Genomic DNA, 20,165 nt, shown 5'->3' on the forward strand with positions numbered 1-20,165 from the left:
GAGTTTCCTGGGCCCCCGTTAGATTAGCTAGACGAAGATGATCTACATAACACTGACAGGGCTAAGTATACTGCTACAACAACAACAACAATATGGATTAGTTGGACGTAGTTGATGAAGGTAAAAACATATCAGAATACCACACTAGGGATAGCCACCGGATGTCATCCGAAAATGGGCACTTCTTCGAGCTAAAATATGAGATTCAGCATCTAGCACGGCGATCGAGGGATCCTATGAGCTATCGACTTCACCATGATACATTTAACGAGCTTCACACAAAAAACTAACCACCTCTTTACATGGTCATTCAAGCTAACCGCTTTAATATCCTACTCCTTCTAACACAACAATTCTATTAGATTAACTTAAGTGAAAGTCGTTGCCGTTCCACACTACGTGGATGCTATTCTTGGTCAGAACTGAGCAGCGACAGGTATGGTGTTCAACAATCTTTATTTCTTCCTTCTCTCTGCAGCTACGGCAAAAGTCACGTAATTTGATGGGAAGAGCAACTTCTGTGTATTTATAAGAGACAGTGGGGGGCTATTGGCCCAACCATTATCAGTAATAATTAGGTTCTGTTGCATTCGCTCTATCAAATGGAGTCTGCCTAAGCCGGTATTTACTTACATTTTGACCGGAGTAACTTGTTAGCCTTGATGACGTAGTTTCTTATCGTTTATCTTTAGTATTTCAATATTTCAGCCGTCAGTTCCCGATATTTTTTCACTCGTCCTTTATAATTGCATTTCACATACATTTAAAAAAAAAATTGCCGAACAAAAACTATTGTTGATTTTTTTAATAAGAAGTTTAATAAAAACTACAACATTATTATTTTATATTTTAAAGTTTACAGTTTTTCTACTTTAATAGGACCGCCAGAATGAGTCTGTGGTGTCCGCTGCGACAGCCGATCTGATTGTCTGTATTTATATAGAGACTCCATGGATGTTCCACGTTCGTGCTGTATATCTTTTTGGATTGGACAAAGTCAATTCTCTACTTTGCCATACGTATGGCACAAAAACAATGTAGGCAACCTACAATACAGAACAGCGATTCCCTCGACAGTCAGTTCCGTTTCCACGACAGTCGGTTCTACGTTACCGAAACGACCCGGATTTATATCCGGCCAAGGACTGTCACTCCAGCAGCATTCACCGTATGTAAGTATGGGGAATGTTTAAGCTGCCACAAGAACAACAACAGAACAGCTGATTTCTTTATATAATATAAGAGCACTTTTATTGTGGCATTATTTTGAGTTTTACACAACAAATGTATTAGTCGAACACCTTGTCGCAACGGACGCAACGAATTCATCCTGACGAGTCTGTAATACATATATTTGACTTCTATAATATTTTCTCGAAGAATTTAAAGAAATGTTACCGCCACTTAAACTCCACCCAGAATCGCACACAAGGCTCTTTTGTAGTCCCCAGATGTCTCCGACTGCAAAAAAAAGATCAAAATTCAATATTTACTTCACTATAATGCTCACAAGCTTGGATCAAAATAAAGAAACTAAGACGCAAAAAATCAAAAATTAAGTGTTGGAGTTTTCGAGCCTCCCCCAAAAATTCTTACACGAGATTTTGTCTCTCCATAAAAAGTTAGGTCTAATGTTAGAGGAAGAGTTCCGAGCACCTATTTTAGCATATTTAAAAAAAATGAAATGTATGTCGAGCTTTGCAAAAAACCTTTTTAAAATATTTGAACCAAAAAAGTTAAGAAAAACTTAAAAACTTAAAACCTGGTTTTATCTTAAACTGACCAGTATCTGGCCCATAATTCAATAATGAAAGGTTATGTAAAGTTTGACAACTGATTTCAAATGCTACTTAATCGTTGCAATTCGGAAGTAAGAGGAAAAGGCAAAAAGGAAAGAAAGTAAGAAATTGAAAAACGGTCCAAGGTAAAGCATAGAATAATTTTAGGTTATTTTATGAACGATACTTATGTTAGGTTAGGTTGAAGGGGTTGCCCACTGTGGGACATACTCAAAGCCCATTCTAATGCCGTGTGGGGAACTTGTCTTTATCTTTCCTAAAACCAGTTTGTACTTTTCAAAAATTTTAGAAGATCCCTGATTTCCACAGTACTGAGATCTTTTAAGGGATTGTCTACCTAAAATGGTAAATCTACGTCTTGATAGAGTAGGACAATGGCACAGAAGGTGCGAGATCGTTTCTTCCTTTTCCTCATCTAGACAGCTCCTTCCCCTTAACGGAAATCAGTCTGGTAAAGCTAAGCTTAAATTTTCTTAGCAGAGATTCTGTGCGTTTAGCATTTAGAGTCGGCCATAATTGTCGGGCGATTCTGCATATGGGGTCATTACGCCATCTTTCATTCTCTCATCTTATAATTTCCTCAAAAATAAGTAGCTTACATGTTTGTCAGGGTATGTCTATGCCATTGTCTGTGTACTCAGTCCACTTGGTGTCGAGTCTCGCTGGTTCAATAGCTCTGCAATCACCCTCAATGCCTCAATGGCCAGGAACCCATGTTAACTTTAGGTCAAATGACTCAGTCACCTCGTTAAGAGGAGTGTGGCATTTCATGGCTACCTTAGAGGTTATCGACTGCTTTACGAGGGGTGTTATCGCCGCTTGGCTATCAGTGAAAATGTAGATATCATCTCTAGGTATCGCAACACACTGTATCAGTGTTTTGGGTTCTATTATTGCCATCAGTTCAGTCTTAATCCATGTACGCACATTGTGCCATATCGTTCCAAGCCCAATTAATTGTTTTCGTTGCATCTTCCAACTGTTTAATCTACCCCTCTTACTTAGAAATTTAAATTTTTTATAGCAATTTAATTGAGTACACTTTCTGCAACTAGATATTAAATTGCATGGCATTATTATTAGAGGATTTACTTACCTTAACGGCACTGTACAAGGTACGATTGTAAATGCGCTCGAACTCATCTTTAATGGTACCCAAATCAATTTCAGAACGACTGACAATTATGCGAATGAGAGTAGCATCATTTGTGCCGGCACCATCCATGGCTTGGAAAAGGCGATTGGCGAAAAAGGTGGCCGGTGATTGCACACATTCAACTATATATGAATTAAAAATAGTCCGCAATTAATTGATGTAGTGCCAACAAGTAGTATGAACCCAAAACACATTTAACTCATAGATGACTAAAGCATTTAACAAATTTCCACTCACCAATTGCAATCATTGCATCGTGTAATGCTCCACTCATCTCATGCTTAATTGCTTGTTCAATAGTCTGACCGGAGAGTTCTTTGTATTCGTCAAAGATGAGCCTTAATTGCGCGAAGCTGCTGTGCGACATAATGCGATTGAATACCCCTTCGTCGGTGCCGAGCTTTGCTTCACCCGCCGCATAAAGCGCTTCTGCATCCTCGCGCGCTTTATTTGGATCCACAGTACCCACCGGATCACGCACGCCTGTCACAATCAATGTTAACAGACGTCGAAAGAAGCCAGACGTTTCACTACACATTTGCTCCGCTAAGGGGCGATCGTATTTTGCTTCATAAGCTGCAACAATTTCCCGCATTTCCTCATTGGTTTTTGTGCAAAGTATTTCGACAAGTGTTGTCTCATCTGTACCCATGCCGGCCATTGCCTCATGCAGCTGCTTACATAAATACTCAACGGGCGGCGTCATTAAAGCAACAATGACGTCTTCAAATTTACCACCCAATTCACTCTTCAAGTCATCGACTAAGTCACGCCCGAATTCTGTTTCAAACCGTGCCTTAATTTGTTGTCTCTGTGCATTCGAACGAGCAGTGAGTAAGTTGATGATTTCCTCCTCATCCGTTCCGAAACCTTTCATGGCGGCTCGTAACGCCTGTGCATCTGCGGAGGCATCGAATGGGGCAGCGGGAACTACAGTGGGAGTTGGCTAATAGCGATGAAAATTATGATGACGCATACCATACGCGAAATATGTTGGATATAAAATCAATATTAGCATAGAATTAAGCTTTAAAAATACTACTTATTTACTTACTGTATAATCCATTCTACTAATTGGAATGAGTTTGTATTAATAAATATTTATATATTTATTGTTATTTAAAGTAAATTATTTAAGGTATGCAAAATACGTAAATATCTCGTCAATTGTTTATTTCTCCACAGTCACAAAACGACTAAATTTCAGTCACTTTCATTTAACTGCTCGCACGTTGAATGAATCCTCTCTCATATGTACACGAATGATATGATAGTAGTGATGATTCTCTCAGCCAGTGCATAGACTACATACAAAAACTTTGTATGTATTTATATACGTTCACACATACACAGACGTTCTTATTAAAAATGCAATTATTACACACACCAATAAAATGATAGTCGACTCTTTCAGTTTGTTATTTTACTTTTAATGTTGTCTCATATTGTATGTAGGTAAGAAAGTCGCCTCTTCAATATTTGGGTGGAGAGCTTGTATGGAGAAATTACCGAAAAACCGAAATTCCTTATCATAAGTAAACGCAACCCGCACTTGACTGTAATACAAATTACTTTGAATGAGATGCATATAAAATTCTGAACGACATAAAATTATGGACATAACTAGTAGACCTAGAGCAATCGACGGCTCGGGCATCGGATGTGCAGGCCCGAACCCCACATTCCCCTATGACCGGAACTGACACCCAGGGTTCCGGAGGAAGCGAACTACTAGTGGTGAAACATGGCACATTGGCTATGCCAATGGAGAGCCGAGTGAGTGTGAGTGATACACCGCCGTCGAAACGATCTGAAGCAACTGAACAAGTTGTGGAGGATGTGGAGATGGCGGACAATCTCTCAGTAGACTCAGACGGATCTCTGGTACCGAGTAAGTCTTTGATAACGGTTAAACCTGGTGCGAATCAGGTAAGTACCGGTAAAAAGACCGAAGTTATTGGAGATTCGAACGCAGGTGTTGGTCTAACCGCAAGGCAGATCAAACGAAGGAGACAGAAGGCGAGGCAAGCCGAAGCACTAGCTAAGGCAAGGACTCAAGCTCCGTCAACTTCGACACCTGTAACGGAAACGGGAAAGCGTGGCAGAACAGAGAATTCCTCTGTAGCGCTGCGCTCTTCCGGAAACGAAACGGGGTCTGTGCCAACGACAGGGAAGAGGAGAAAGGCAAAGAAGAGGAAAGTCGAGAGACGGAATTCGGAAATGCCTGCATCCTCGACCCAATCCAAGGCAGACAAACCTTTGCCTGACAAGGCAGAGGCTAAGGGACCTCAAATGTCGAATGACACTCTTCCGTCAACGTCTGGCGAATCATTCGCGAGAATGGCAGCAAAGGCAATGACGGTGGAGATACATACCGACAAACAAGATGGTCTACTGTCCAAAGGGCAACAAGACTATCTTGACAGCTATCTTTGGAAAGCTATCGGTGAGTCGAAAGACGCGCCGACGTTCGAGGGGAAAAGCGTGGTGGACGGCATCGTAAAGGTGCACTGTTCCAATGCTTTTTCCCGAGAATGGCTAGAAAAAGCTATAGCAAAGATTCCAGCCTGCGAAAACAGCAAGTTTATTCTTGTTGAGAGTAGCAAAGAAAGGCTGGTACGAGCGAGTGTCTGGATTCCGGGTCCTTCCTGTAATTCAGCAGAACTCCTCAAACGCATCCGTGTTCAGAACAAGGATCTTGACACGACTCTCTGGAGAGTATACTCCTGCACCAGGCAGAAATCCGCTACCACTTCGGAGACGGGTTCCCACCTGGTACTGGGTATCGATCTTGGGTCCCTCAAGGTGCTTAAGTCGAAGTACGGTTGCCGTCCTCACCTACATCTGGGGCGGATCCAGTTCCGCGTCCAGGATAAGGTGGAGGACAAAGCGTAAATATACTCAGTCTCATGACTGAAGTAATATTTACACAGATTAATCTGCAGCATAGCAAAGCGTCTACGGCTCTCTTGTGCCGTAGGCATGCAAAACTGCAAACAAACTCACACATAATACTTATACAAGAACCATGGGTATGTCACAAGCGTATCTGTGGTCTAAGTGCTATGTCGTGGGGACAAATACTTCATTGTGAAGGGAATGTGAGACCGCGAGCATGTATTATCATGCCGAGGTTGATCGAACACACGATGTTAAAAGAGCTATGCTCTGGAGATATCGTTGCTGCAAAAATAAAGTACTGGAAAAGTGGGAACAGTGTCGAAGCTATCATAGTTTCGGCCTACCTACCCTATGACTCTGTACAGCCACCTCCTTCGAGGGAGCTAAGAGAAGTGGTCAAGTACGCAGAATCCAATAATCTGGGGCTAATAGTGGGCTGTGACGCAAATTCACAGAACATTGTGTGGGGAAGCAGCAAATGCAACCCCAGAGGTCTCAAGTTACTGGATTTTATCCTGTCATCCGATTTGGTCATTCAAAACACTGGTAACAAACCAACTTTTGTGACCAGAAGGAGACAAGAGGTGATTGATTTAACACTTACCAATAGGTCAGTTGGAAATCAAATCAACCGATGGCGAGTTTTGGAAGAGGACTCTCTTTCTGATCATCGTCTTATCGAATTCCGACTGGGAATTGACACAATATCAATACCTTCCGGTAGGAATCCTCGAAATGTGGACTGGGACAGGTATGGTGAGCTTGTAACAGAGCGATTACCAAACCTGAAAAAACTCAAATCAGCAGAAATGATTGAAGATGCGACTAAGAAATTAGAAGGTACTTTAATCAATTGCTTCGAGGAACTGTGTCCACTCAGGCAAAGCAGACAGGGGAAAGCGGTTCCTTGGTGGAACCCTGAACTGTCGAAGCTTCGTGTACGGTCCAGGAAACTTCTTAATAAGGCCTTGAAGACCAAAACAGAAGAGGACTGGGCCAATCATCGACTTACACAGAGAGAATATAAGAAGAAAGTACGGCAAGCCAAACTTGAATCCTATAGAAATTTCTGCAGTAACGTCGAAGAAATGAGGGAAACAGCGAGACTTTGTAAGGTCCTTCATTTAGACCGCTCAGTAAGGCTGGATTCCATTCGAAAACCTGATGGTTCATACACCATTTCCAAATCGGAAACGTTTAATGCTTTACTCGAAACCCACTTTCCGGGTAGTAGAACTCTCTCTGAAGGTGAGAGTGGCATGAACAACAACGGTGGCAATGGTGGAACCTCTAGGTACAGCTGGTATATTGCTAGTCGGATAGTGACAAGGGAATCGATAAGGTTTTCCTTATCTTCCTTTGAAAACTTTAAGTCCCCTGGACCTGACGGAATATATCCAGCAATGCTTAAAAAAGGAGGAGACAGGCTGATTGAGGCCCTGAAAAGGATCTTTACAGCCTGTCTTGCATTTGGTTATATACCATCCCAATGGCGACGCGTAAGAGTAGTATTCATTCCGAAACCAGGAAAAGATGACTATTCTCTAGCAAAAAGTTTTAGACCAATCAGTTTGACATCGTTCATGTTGAAAAGTCTGGAACGAGTGGTGGAGAAACATATTCGAGTGGGGGTATTGCCGAGAAGTCCACTTAGTAGAAATCAACACGCTTACCAGAGTGGAAAATCATGTGAATCAGCCTTACACGATCTTGTTAGCAAGATTGAAGCTGGGCTGGAAGCTGACGAATACACAATGGGCGTGTTCGTGGACATTGAGGGGGCTTTTGATAATGCCACTTTCGGCTCGATATGTTCTTCTGCCGAACGACACGGAGTTAATCAAGCCATTATAAAATGGATATACTCCATGCTCTCTGAGAGGCTGTTAACCGCTGGTGGGAGCGATGACGAGCAAATCACAGTCAGGGCCAAGCAAGGATGTCCCCAAGGGGGTGTTCTTTCTCCGCTGCTGTGGTGCTTCGTCGTAGACTCCCTATTAGTGGAGATGCAGGAACTCGGCTTTCATGTCCAAGCATATGCGGACGACGTCTGTGCGCTAACATCGGATAAATCCTTAAGGAGGCTTTGCACGAAAGTGCAGAGGATTCTTGACAAAATCGATGATTGGTGCATGAGACAAGGTCTTTCCGTTAATCCGAACAAAACAACCATAGTCTTGTTTACGAGAAAACGGAAATTGGATGGACTCAGTCTTCCAACACTGAAAGGTGTGACACTTGGTCTTTCCAACGAAGCTAAATATCTAGGAGTAATTTTGGATAAGAAGCTGACTTGGGAGACACACGTTTCACTGAAGGTGAATCGTGCATTGAAGATTTTTCAGCAATGCCGTAGAGCCTTTGGCAAAACTTGGGGTCTGAAACCTGCTGTGGTCCTATGGATATACACGGCACTTATCAGACCAATCATCACTTACGCTTCTGTGGTCTGGTGGCGACGGAGCATGGTTAAGTCCACAATCCGGGAACTATACAGGCTGCAAAGAAGTGTATGTTTATGCATCACGGGTGCCATGAGTACAACCTCTGGAGATGCCCTAAATGCTATGCTCGATTTGCTCCCCCTGGATCTTAAGATACAACAGGAAGCAATAAAAGCAATGTGCAGACTCCATAAATATGGTCTCTGGCACGAAGATGGAACTTCGGGACACAGAGAAATCTTTAAGTTGCTGTCGGAGCAGTGTCCACTGTTTTTGGCACCTAAAGATGACCTGATACCCACAGTTTCATTCGGAAGGAAATTTGATGTCAGATTTCCATTGCGTGAGCAATGGAGCAATCCAGGAGGCATGCAGGGAGGTTTGACGGATATTTTCTTTACCGATGGGTCCAAGACTGAAATAGGGTCTGGAGCCGGATGGTACTTAAACGATAGTAATAAGTATCACTACGCTATGGGGGGAATGGCAACTGTTTTCCAAACAGAAGTTTTTGCCATCCTAAAAGTAGCCGAATGGATAATCGAGAGGAGATGGAGCGGGAAACAGATTGGAGTCTTCAGTGACAGTCAGGCTGCATTGAAGGCCCTGGAGAACGCGAAGCAAACCTCAAAGATTGTTCAAGAATGTAAGAAGAAGCTTAATTCTGTCGCAAGACAAAACAGGCTTGTACTTATATGGGTTCCGGGACACTCCGGTGTTCAAGGAAACGAAATTGCCGACGAATTGGCCAACCGTGGATCAGCGGTGCCCCCACAGGGGCCAGAGCCAATAATCGGAATCAGTCCCGCAGGAATCAAGAACTGGATCAACGATTATGTAGGCAATCTACATAAAGAGCGATGGTCCGGTCTAGAACGCTGCAGAACTGCAAAGTGTTTTGTGACAAGTCCGAACAGAAAACTGTCAAACTTTCTACTAAAACTTAGAAGGAAAGACATTCGGTTGATGGTCGGCATCATTACAGGACACAACCCATGGGGTCAGCATATGACCACCATTGGAATCATCGAGGACCCGGTATGCCTGTCATGCTTGGAGGAGGCGGATAGCACTGAGCACTTTCTCTGTGAGTGTCCTGCCTTTGCTAGAGCGCGACTACGGGTATTGGGTTCCGATGTCATGGGAATGGGTAATATTCGTTCTCTAAAACTGGAGGATATTTACAGATTTGCCAAAGAATCTGGAAAATTCTCACAGGACTAACTATCTCTATCTCTGTCTCTATTCTTTCCTATCTCTTTCTCTGATACTTTTCTCCCTCCCTCCTTGACTATCTACCCCCTTTCCAGAGCTTTAAATACAATGGGCTTTTTAGCCTGAGTGTTTTAGGAGCCACCAAATCTCCTGGTGCTCCTTGGCTCGACCTTTTCAAATTCAATTCAGTAGACCTCATGTATTTCGAATATCTGGAATATTTTATAAAATTTGTATTTGAAATTATTGATTAACTTTTTTTTATTTGATTAACTTCCATAAAAGAAAAAGTAGTAATATTCAACGCATTATTTCAAAAAGTATAAGATAAGAAAAATTCATAACACAGGGATAAAACGAGTTAAAATGGACTACAAAAATATTTGAACTAGAATTCTACCTTAAGTCTCTTAATGCACTAAAGCTCAAAATTCAACTTAAACGAGAGAAATAAAACAAAGCATAAAATGTATTATAGAAGCGTTAATTTCGTTAGTGTGTATACAAAATTGATTACGTATATTTTCCATATGCAATGAGGTGCAAAATCAATCATCCAATGTAGTTTTTGAATAACTTTTTTACTAAATAAAAACAAATGGTTTTGAGTAATGGAAATTTTTACTTTGACCTTTACGCGCTCCATTTTATTTTATACTGCAGCTGCCTAGTTCACAAGTGTCAAACATGATTATGTACGACGTCATATGCAAAAATTATAAATCTTCCGATGGGGTGATTGATTTTGCGGCTCCTTGTACTTTTGTAAGTTACCGTAAAGCTGAACGTCACGGAAGCCAAAGTTCGGTCGATCTCTACTCATAATAAAACATTTGGAGTTACAAAAGTTAAAATGCCTTTATTTGCAACAAAAATTACAACGTTACTAGTTTATAGTTTTAAGTGTCAAGTTTGTCTACATTAATAAATATATTTAGCGTCCACAGTACTTGTATAAGTTACCATGCACGTGCGTTGTTAATATTGCATAAAAATCAATTGACTAAAAACACATCAAACGGTTTGTATCGAAGAAATTAAAGAAATATCAACGCCACTTAAGCTCCACCCAGAAGTGCAGCCAAGGCATTTTTGTAGTCGCCAGAAGTCTCCGACTGCAAATATTTTTGTAAAATGAAAACTTTAATAAATATTTAAATATAATGAAGTAAAATTATACGAATGTATGTGTGTGTATATACATACATATATTAGGCCGGGGCGATTTGGCGTCGTTGAAATTACACAATTTTGAAGGCATCGTATCGAAAATTTGAATTTCATAAAAATCGCTCCGGCCTAATGTATAAGTAAATATATGGTCAAAAGCCAATTCACATGAAATTTTAAAATTTTTTTATTTACCAAATTCTATTTTAATTTTTATATTTTAGTATTTAAATATAAAAGCGGTTGCATGCAACAAGTGAATTTTTTAGACGGCACGAGGTGTTAGAATTAAGGATTTCGGTTACATTACAATCGATAATTATTTTAGTTGGTCGAATACTTACATCCTATATAGCGGTACAATCAACAAACAACACAACAATAAAAAAGTATGGAAAACGAAAGGAAAACGAAAGGAAAAACATATTTATGTATAATATTTTAGAGGTCGACTAAATGACAAATATGTACTTGAACCACACCATTTTATCAAGTTTCAAGAAGTGTTTGTGCTTAACCCTACAGTAGTCGCGCCCCTGAAACTGGCGTAATTGGTCGCGCGGTCTACATATGTAATCCATTTTAAAATTAAAAATACAAAAGATAAATATTTAATTCTTCCATTGCTTTTGTTTTAAATATTCTTGTTATTGTTTAATTTATTAATATTAATCAAAAATAACATAAATAAACTTTCTGTTCTTACATAAAATAAATAAAAACCAAAACTTCATTTTTTAACAAAAAATTAAGATACTTCACAAAAGTATAAAATATATATAAAATAACCAGAAGATAATTGAGATGTTTTAATTGTTTTCGAAACATGACGAACCTATAGTCTTGGAATGATCAGGACAAATGCGTTTATTGCAAGCGTTACACACTTTACCGGAGCTTTTATAACGGGCCCTTCCAAAATCGTAGCAACGACCGACGTAGTTATTATGCGTTGGACCTTGATGAGTTACAACTTGTGGAAGATCCAGGAAGTCTTTTATTTTAAATGTCAGTGTTCTAGGTAGCGTGGTAAGTGTTAATCTTTGGTGAGCCAGTGGTTTCTTCCAAGACAAGGCTAAGTCTATGAGAACATCACGCTTTTTGACAGATTCATTGTTACTGTTTGCAGTGTAAATGCATAATGCGTTGAGAGCACTGAGGTTTGCAAGATTATAGAACTTCAGCGGCCACCTTCTCAAATTCATAGATACGTCATAAAGAGAACACATCTTGTCAACCAGATCAACGACATTTTTAGTGCGATTATAGTATGTTATTATTTCCGGCTTTCGTTGATCTCCGGTGTCAGAATCAATCGCTGTATCGTTGTGAATTGTAGACATAGCTATTACCATTTTGTTGGCTTTTAGTACATAAGAAACCAGAGTATATGGAGAGTGAAATCCAAATTTTGAGGAGCATATTGGATTGCCTCTAGCTATTCTAAATTCCCGGGGAACTTCTCTTTTATCTTTTCAAACGGTAGCAACCATTGTAATTCCATTATCAAATAACACTGTGGTACAAAAAAAAAAGTTGCGAAAAAACTTTGGATCGGACATGGTGAGGGTTGTAGCTTATGAAAAACTGAAAAGAATGGTGTAGGAGAAATTTCCAATACACCCCCAAAATCTCATTTTATGGCCATAAAACCGTTTTTCAGTAGGTTGATGTGAAGAATAACTCCTAACTTCGCCAATTTCCATCCGATTTCGAATTTGCTTTTTTAGTCCAAAGAACAAAAACAAGCCTTTTTGACAGTGTGTTAACATTTTTTCTGAAATGACAACTGATGAGACTGTAGGCGGAAGTATTTGGAATTTTTTTATTTTTTCTCTATTTTTTGAACTTTGGCATAATTTTTACGATATTATCCGATATTGAGGATTTTTTTTTGTACCCTACTGTGTTAGTAAATTTAATTTTGCGTCGAATGAGCTATATTTGACTGTAATTGAATTAAAATTAATAGAGTTGTGTGAGTTTTAAGATTTAATTTTTTTTTTTACTAATTTGGTATGTAGGTATAGCTTACGCTAAATGGGAATAAGGACGTGTTTTGATGCGTTATTATAGATACGTAATATTTATTGGAGTGTATATGTATACATAAGAGTACACTGTACTGCATACAACAGAACTGGTTAGAACTTACGAAAATATCTGACATATTATAGCACATTTTTTTCAATAGAAATATGAAAAAGCTCCCAAGTCTACCAAAGTTCACACTGTACATTGATTAACAAAAGAAGTTTGTTATTATAAGTTAACCTTATTAAAACGTCAAAGTTTTATTGTTTGTTTGTTGTATTCATAAGATATAAATCAAAACGTCAAATTTCTCAATATTCTCCGATGATATGGCATCATCAGCCTTATCATAAACCAGATGATTGTTATTTTTGTAAAACGGACGTAAACGGTCATCATTATAAAACTCGAAAGCACATAAAATATGCTGATGTTGCAACTCTTAAGAACCCCGTAGTCTTGGACGATATGATTGACTCAACTGCAGGTCATGAACTGAAGGAAGTTCAACTCATTGCTGATGATGATCAAACTGATAACAATAAACCTGATGATGAAGAGTACTTTCCGTCTGGTTCTAAGCTTTCAGAACGAGACATTGTATCAAATTCAGATTTTCAGGATCTTTCTCGTGATTTACATACTTCTATCGGGAAGACAATCTGAAACGCTCGCTTCTCGATTTAAGCAATGGAATTTAGTTGATGACGACTTCAGATGAATGATGATGATCGAATTTCTTACAGAGAAGTATTCAAAACTGATGAAGAAATGACAAATGTACCGTACCATACTAAACTCCAAAGGGCCGTTTCCAATGCATTTTTAAGTTTGGAACCAGTGCCGTTGTGTACTGCACCGCACCATACCGTACAGTGCTGCACTGCACAATACTCCAATAAATATTATGCGTTTATAATGACACTTGTTATTATTTTCATGCTTCGAAACGCATACCAAATCTCGTAGTAAAAAAAAAGAAAAAATCTTAAAACCCACACAACTCTATTAATTTTAATTCAATTACAGTCAAATATAGCTCATTCGACGCAAAATTAAATTTACTAACACAGTAGGGTACTAAAAAAAATCCTCAATATCGGATAATATCGTAAAAATTATGTCAAAGTCGAAAAAATAGAGAAAAAATAAAAAAATTCCAAATACTTCCGCCTACAGTCTCATCAGTTGTCATTTCAGAAAAAATGTTAGCACACTGTCAAAAAGGCTTGTTTTTGTTCTTTCGAACTAAAAAAGCAAATTCGAAATCGGATGGAAATTGGCGAAGTTAGGAGGGATTGTTCATATCAACCTACTGAAAAACGGTTTTATGGCCATAAAATGAGATTTTGAGGGTGTATTGGAAATTTCTCCTATACCATTCTTTTCAGTTTTTCATAAGCTACAACCCCCACCATGTCCGATCCAAAGTTTTTTTGCAACTTTTTTTTTTGTACCACAGTGTAATTGCTTTGCTATTTTCAGAGAGGAAAACCAATTGCCCATAGTAATATTGATATGTCTATTCAAAATTGGTTGCACCATTCTCATCACGATATCAAATCTCTCGTTGCTTAACCGAAATGGACCTTCGGGCCGGCGTAAATTTCCAAGTTATAGGTGTATGGGTAATGAACATCTACAAGTGCAAAAACTTTCAGTCCATACTTAGCAGATTTATTTGGAATATACTGCCGGAAAGAACAACGCCCTCTGAAGGACAAGAGTTGTTTGTCCAAAGTCATTTCAGCAGAGTAGCATATATATGTAAATATTATAAGAAAAGTTCCACAAAATTGTAAAATGAAAAATTATGCCAAAAGTCCACTTTTATTTACAAAGTATAACTAGCTATTAGCATAAAACCTAATTTAAAATACTTACGTAATCGGTCGCGCGGCATACATACGTAGACCATGAATTTCACGAACCTCTAGCGACACAACCACATGCGACAATTAACAGCGGAACACTGAGAGTGACTCTCTATTTGTTAGTGACAAGTAGCAAAAATCTCCGATGAAATCGATGCACGATTTTCAAAAAATTTAAAATTTAACAATGGTGGATTACATATGTAGACCGCGCGACTACTGCAGGGTTAAGGAGTGTGCCCTATTCTATGTAGATTCCTTAGCTACTCTTCTATCCCGTACCTCTTTCGCCATTCAATGGCGTCACAATGAACGAATTTAGAAATCCCGTCAAGGTGGCCTACCTCTTATCATTGTGACAACCATCTCATTAAATAATTATTTAGAAAAACTTTTAAATAAGTAAGCAAATAAAAGTTCCAGTCCAGTCTAGTTATTCATTGGGCCATAGCCCACTGCCACCATTGGTGCTTGACCGCGAGTCTATAGTGTAGGGCTTCTCATGAATTTCAGTACTTCCTCGTGCTTTTGTTCCATATAACCAATAGATCAGGGCCACAATACCCGGTTAAATAAGTTTTCTTCTTACGAGAGCTGCGCGTTCGTAGAGTATGTGTTCCGGTAGTTCTTCGCCCAGTTCATATAAGCGACAGACTCTTGACTCTGCTAGTCCTACCTGAACTATAACATAGATTACAATGTAATATTCAGCGAGAGTTCCTAAGGTTCTCTCTATTTATATTTAAGAGCGTACTTGATAAATTGTTTTGCCTACCCCTGTCCTCGACATTCCATCCAGTGTAGTATGAATTCCGTGTTGTCCCAGTCGTAGACAATTTCCCTAAGTGGGTTTTCTTAAGCTCGCAGAAAGATTCTAGTTCATAAAATTTTTATGTAGCACCTAATTTCGCTAGGCAGTCTGCCTGTTCGTTGCCGTCATTATCTTCTTAACCAACAAGATGGTGTTCCTTGCTGCCAGATTATTGAGGTCAGTGAAGCATTCCTCAACGTTTTTAGATAGTTTGAGACTGCGGCGCACATAGGGCAGCCTGTCTGTCTGGCAAAATACAGATGCTATTCGAAGTAGAAGTTTTACTTATATGCCATGTATCTGCGCTTGCAATACGGTGGGATAATGGCTCATTGGTATCGAACTTTTACAGCTCAGTGCACAGAAACCCATACTAGCCACTTTCTTTTTTCGAGTGTAACTCAGTCCACTAAGCTTAAAACAATTGTCTAAAAAACGAGGTGTAATAAAAACGAGACTGACACCGTAAAACATTTTACTACTATTTTACTTGGGACTCAGACTTGCGTTAAGTGCTAATAAGAGCCCTGTGAGTTTGCTAGAGTTTTGCAATCGTTTTAATATTCGGCTGCATTCAAATCTGCACAGGGTAGGCTTATCTGTATCGAAGGTATAAAGCCGAGTAGCTGTTTTCCTGAACGGTTGTTCTAAAAAAAAAAATCGTCACTTGCGTCTTTCACCACACAAATAACAAATTGGAACTAATTAGGTTTTTGTATGGCGAAATTTCCTACCGGAATTCTGTTAGAGCAACATAACATTGTAAAAAAGTATATAATGGATCATCAGATCTAAGTACTTAGAAATGTTCACTTCTTATAGCAATTTAATTGAGTACACTTCCTGGAACTAGATATTAAATGGTGTGGCATCATTGGTGAGGATTTACTTACCACAACGGCACTGTACAAGGTGCGATTGTAAATGCGCTCAAATTCATCTTTAATGGTACCCAAATCAATTTCAGAACGACTGACAATTATGCGAATGAGAGTAGCATCGTTTGTGCCGGCACCATCCATGGCTTGGTAAATGCGATTCGCGAAAAAGGCGGCCGGTGATTGCACGCATTCAACTACATATGCATTTAAAATAGTCCGCAATTCATTGATGTAAAGCCAACAAGTAGATGAACATAAAAAAGATTTAACTCATAGATGACTAAAGCATTTAACAATTTTCCACTTACCAATTGCAATCATTGCATCGTGCAGCCCTCCATCCATTTCATGCTTGATCGCTTGTTCAATAGTCTGACCCGAGAGTTCTTTGTATTCGTCGAAGATGAGCCGTAATTGTGCGAAACTGCTATGTGTCATAATGCGATTGAAGACCTCCTCGTCGGTGCCGAGCTTTGCTTCACCTGCCGCATAAAGCGCTTCTGCATCCTCGCGCGCTTTATTTGGATCCACAGTACCCACTGGATCACGCACGCCTGTCACAATTAATGTCAATAGACGTCGAAAGAAGCCAGATGTTTCACTACACATTTGCTCCGCTAAGGGGCGGTCGTATTTTGCTTCATAAGCTGCAACAATTTCGTGCATTTCCTCATTGGTTTTTGTGCAAAGTATTTCGACAAGTGTTGTCTCATCTGTACCAATGCCGGCCATTGCCTCATGCAGCTGCTTACATAAATACTCAACGGGCGGCGTCATTAAAGCAACAATGACGTCTTCAAATGTACCACCCAATTCACTCTTTAAGTCATCGGTTAAGTCACGCCCGAATTCCGTCTCAAACTGTGCCTTAATTTGTTGTCTCTGTGCATTCGAACGAGCAGTGAGTAAGTTGATGATTTCCTCCTCATCCGTTCCGAAACCTTTCATGGCGGCTCGTAACGCCTGTGCATCTGCGGAGGCATCGAATGGGGCGGCGGGCACTACAGTGGGAGTTGGCTAATGCGATGACGCATACCATACGCGAAATATGTTGGATATAAAATCAATATTAGCATAGAATTAAGCTTTAAAAATACTACTTTATTACTCACAGTGTAATCCATTGTACTAATTGGAATGAGGTTTTTTATGTTTAACAATATTTGTATTATGTTTATATATTTATTATTTTAATTTCCATATACTCATATAAATTATTTAAGGTATACAACAAATAATTATTATAATTTACGTAAATATCTCGCCAATTGTTTATTTCTCCACCGTCTTAAAACGACTGAATTTTAGTCACTTTCAGTGAACTGCTCGCAAGTTGAATGAATTCTCTCTCATATGCATAAGAAAGATATGATAGTAGTGATTATTCTCTCAGCCAGTGCATATACTAACTACATACAACAAATTTGTATTTATATACGTTCATCCATACACGGACGTTCTTATTAAAACTGCAATTATTACACACACCAATAAAATGATAGTCGACTCTTTCAGTTTGTTGTTTTACTTGCGAAATGTTGTCTCATATTGTATGTAGATAAGAAAGTCGCCTCTTCAATATTTGGGTGGAGAGCTGGTATGAAATTACCGAAATTCCTTACCTTAAGGCCAGGTTACCCTTGATTTGTGTGCTTTTTTAAATAAACTTTATTCATAGTACAAAATATATTTATTAATCAATTTTTTTACATGTGAAAAAACAAATATTAAATTGCTTAAAAAATTTTTTTTTTTTTTTTTTTTCAAATGGTGGCTTTCAAAATGGCTGCTTAATTTTAGCTGATTCGTAGTTGGATGCCATCATATCTCGAAAACGAATTATCTGAAAGTAAAAAATCAAACGGTTTCATCTTCTGTATTGAATTGGTTATGACCGCAAGCAGAATCAAATATTTTTAATAAAAAAAAACAAAATGGCGGACTTTTGAATTTTTTGCCACTATTTTTTCACTTTTAATTGTTTATAACTTTTTTAAATAACAATAAATGTTTGTGATTCTGCTTGCGGCTATAACCAATTCAATACAGAAGATGAAACCGTTTGATTTTTTACTTTCAGATAATTCGTTTTCGAGATATGATGGCATCCAACTACGAATCAGCTAAAATTTAGCAGCCATTTTGAAAGCCACCATTTGAAAAAAAAAAAAAAAAAAATTTTTTTAAGCAATTTAATATTTGTTTTTTCACATGTAAAAAAATTGATTAATAAATATATTTTGTACTATGAATAAAGTTTATTTAAAAAAGCACACAAATCAAGGGTAACCTGGCCTTAAGTAAATGCAGCCCGCACGTGATGATAATATAAATTACTTTGAATGAGATGCATATAAAATTCTGAACGACATAAAATTATGGACATAACTATTAGTAAACCGCATGTATTTCGAATATCTGGAATATTTTATAAAATATTTGAAAATATTGAATGCAGTTAAACGAAATTTTATTTGATTAACTTGAGGAAAAGTAATGTTCAACGCACTATTTAAAAAAGTATAAGACAAGAAAAATTCATTAGATCAAAAGTCTTTGTGAAGGGATTTTCAACAAGATTTTTTTTTTTAAACAACATAAAGAACGCAGATTATTGAAGTTTTTAATGTATTAGAAGAGATTTGAGAATTAGTATAAATGAAATATGATATCGTATAGATGTTCACCACTACCATGAATACGGATGTCGATTATTTCAACAAAACTTTTACTCTCTTTTTCCCATTTCGTTTATCACGTCACGGATTTGGAGTTTTAAAACTACAATCGCTTCGATATAGACTCCGTATAGACTCTTTCTTTAACATAGTCCAACAAAAAATTATCCAATGGTGCTAAGTCGGCGCGGCAAATTAACAGTTGAATTTCGGGAAATTATGCGATCGTGAAATTTGGTTTGCAATAAAATCATTGTTTTGGTGGCTGTGCGACCGTCATCAAAAATTGGCAATAATTCAGCTTTTAACAACTTTTGATAGCATAACCTATGGCCTAATCACGCTCTTAGACTACATAGCGCACCATTATTAATAGCGGGCTCAGAAAGACCGGAAATATCACAAATTTTACGAAATGTAGCTTTTACCCATCCACCAGCTTAGTAGTGGATTTTTATGATTTTAATGAAATTCTCGAGCGAAATTGAATTCACTGTAACAGCTGCCAAAGATTCTACTGAGAATATGTATGTTAAAAATTAAACTCTTAAAATGTATACTTTGTAAGCCCTTCTTCATTCACATCAATTACGGTTCGCAGCCTTCTAGGCATCGGTCCGACTAAATTCTTGTGTGGTATCCGGTGATATTTCCTTCCAGGTTACTCCAAAGCAGTCATTCTCGATAAAATCGTTCTTGCTCCGGGCCCTCACTGCACCTTCTTTACGTTTCAAAAGTTGCCAACAGTTACCAATGAAGAACACAAATTAATCTATTTATAATAAGTATATGGGACCAAATTCGGGTGTAATCGGTATTTATATCTTTATCAGTCTTTATATGTATATCCAGACCAGGGCCGTGGAGAGAGTATTCGGGCCCTGGGGGAAACTGGAGATGCGGGCTCCTTCAAATTTTTTTTATTTATCAAAATGCGTATTATGTTATAGTGATATAACATTTAAACATTGAAAAACTCATTGATAAAATTTTTGATAGAATTAATTATGAAATATTGATTAAAATGAATTTTAGATAACTCTTCAGCAGATTTGAAATAAAAAGCGCAGCTGAAAAAAGTTAAACTTTTTTATTCATTTTGTGAGCCTTACAAATATTTGAAAATGACTGCCACGATGCTTAGAATTTTGCTTTTCTTGCTTTAGCTGAGGCAAAAGCTCTTATAATATCATCGAAGTCGA

At 38.3% G+C, this 20,165-nt stretch overlaps 1 protein-coding gene across 5 annotated transcripts; it reads right to left on the bottom strand.

The window, feature by feature from the left end:
• Positions 1-790: 790 nt before the first annotated feature.
• LOC129238722 (annexin B10) lies at positions 791-17,585 on the bottom strand. Of its 5 annotated transcripts, XM_054873860.1 has the most exons (5): positions 4,010-4,156; positions 3,193-3,901; positions 2,896-3,077; positions 1,399-1,461; positions 791-1,339 (listed from the first exon to the last, which is right to left on the bottom strand). In XM_054873860.1, the coding sequence occupies exons 1-4, from the start codon at positions 4,019-4,021 to the stop codon at positions 1,405-1,407; spliced, it is 960 nt and encodes a 319-aa protein (XP_054729835.1). In that variant the 5' UTR covers positions 4,022-4,156; the 3' UTR covers positions 791-1,339; positions 1,399-1,404. The 5 variants fall into 5 exon arrangements, with proteins under 5 accessions (XP_054729835.1, XP_054729832.1, XP_054729833.1 ...); XM_054873857.1 differs by lacking the exon at positions 4,010-4,156 and adding an exon at positions 17,398-17,585 and having other exon boundaries at positions 791-1,461; XM_054873858.1 differs by lacking the exons at positions 2,896-3,077; positions 3,193-3,901; positions 4,010-4,156 and adding exons at positions 16,298-16,479; positions 16,594-17,302; positions 17,398-17,585 and having other exon boundaries at positions 791-1,461.
• Between the last annotated feature and the right edge of the window lie 2,580 nt (positions 17,586-20,165).

The sequence above is a fragment of the Anastrepha obliqua genome, chromosome 2 (assembly GCF_027943255.1).
Source record: "Anastrepha obliqua isolate idAnaObli1 chromosome 2, idAnaObli1_1.0, whole genome shotgun sequence".
NCBI classification, from domain to species: domain Eukaryota; kingdom Metazoa; phylum Arthropoda; class Insecta; order Diptera; family Tephritidae; genus Anastrepha; species Anastrepha obliqua.

Bases quoted from the DNA above. Each gene is read 5' to 3' on its own strand.
- LOC129238722 (XM_054873857.1), bottom strand. The intron at 3,078-3,192 runs GTGAGTGGAAAT...ATTCATATATAG, and splicing joins CGATGCAATGATTGCAATTG to TTGAATGTGTGCAATCACCG. The intron at 1,462-2,895 runs GTAAGTAAATCC...TTTTTTTTGCAG, and splicing joins CCTTGTACAGTGCCGTTAAG to TCGGAGACATCTGGGGACTA.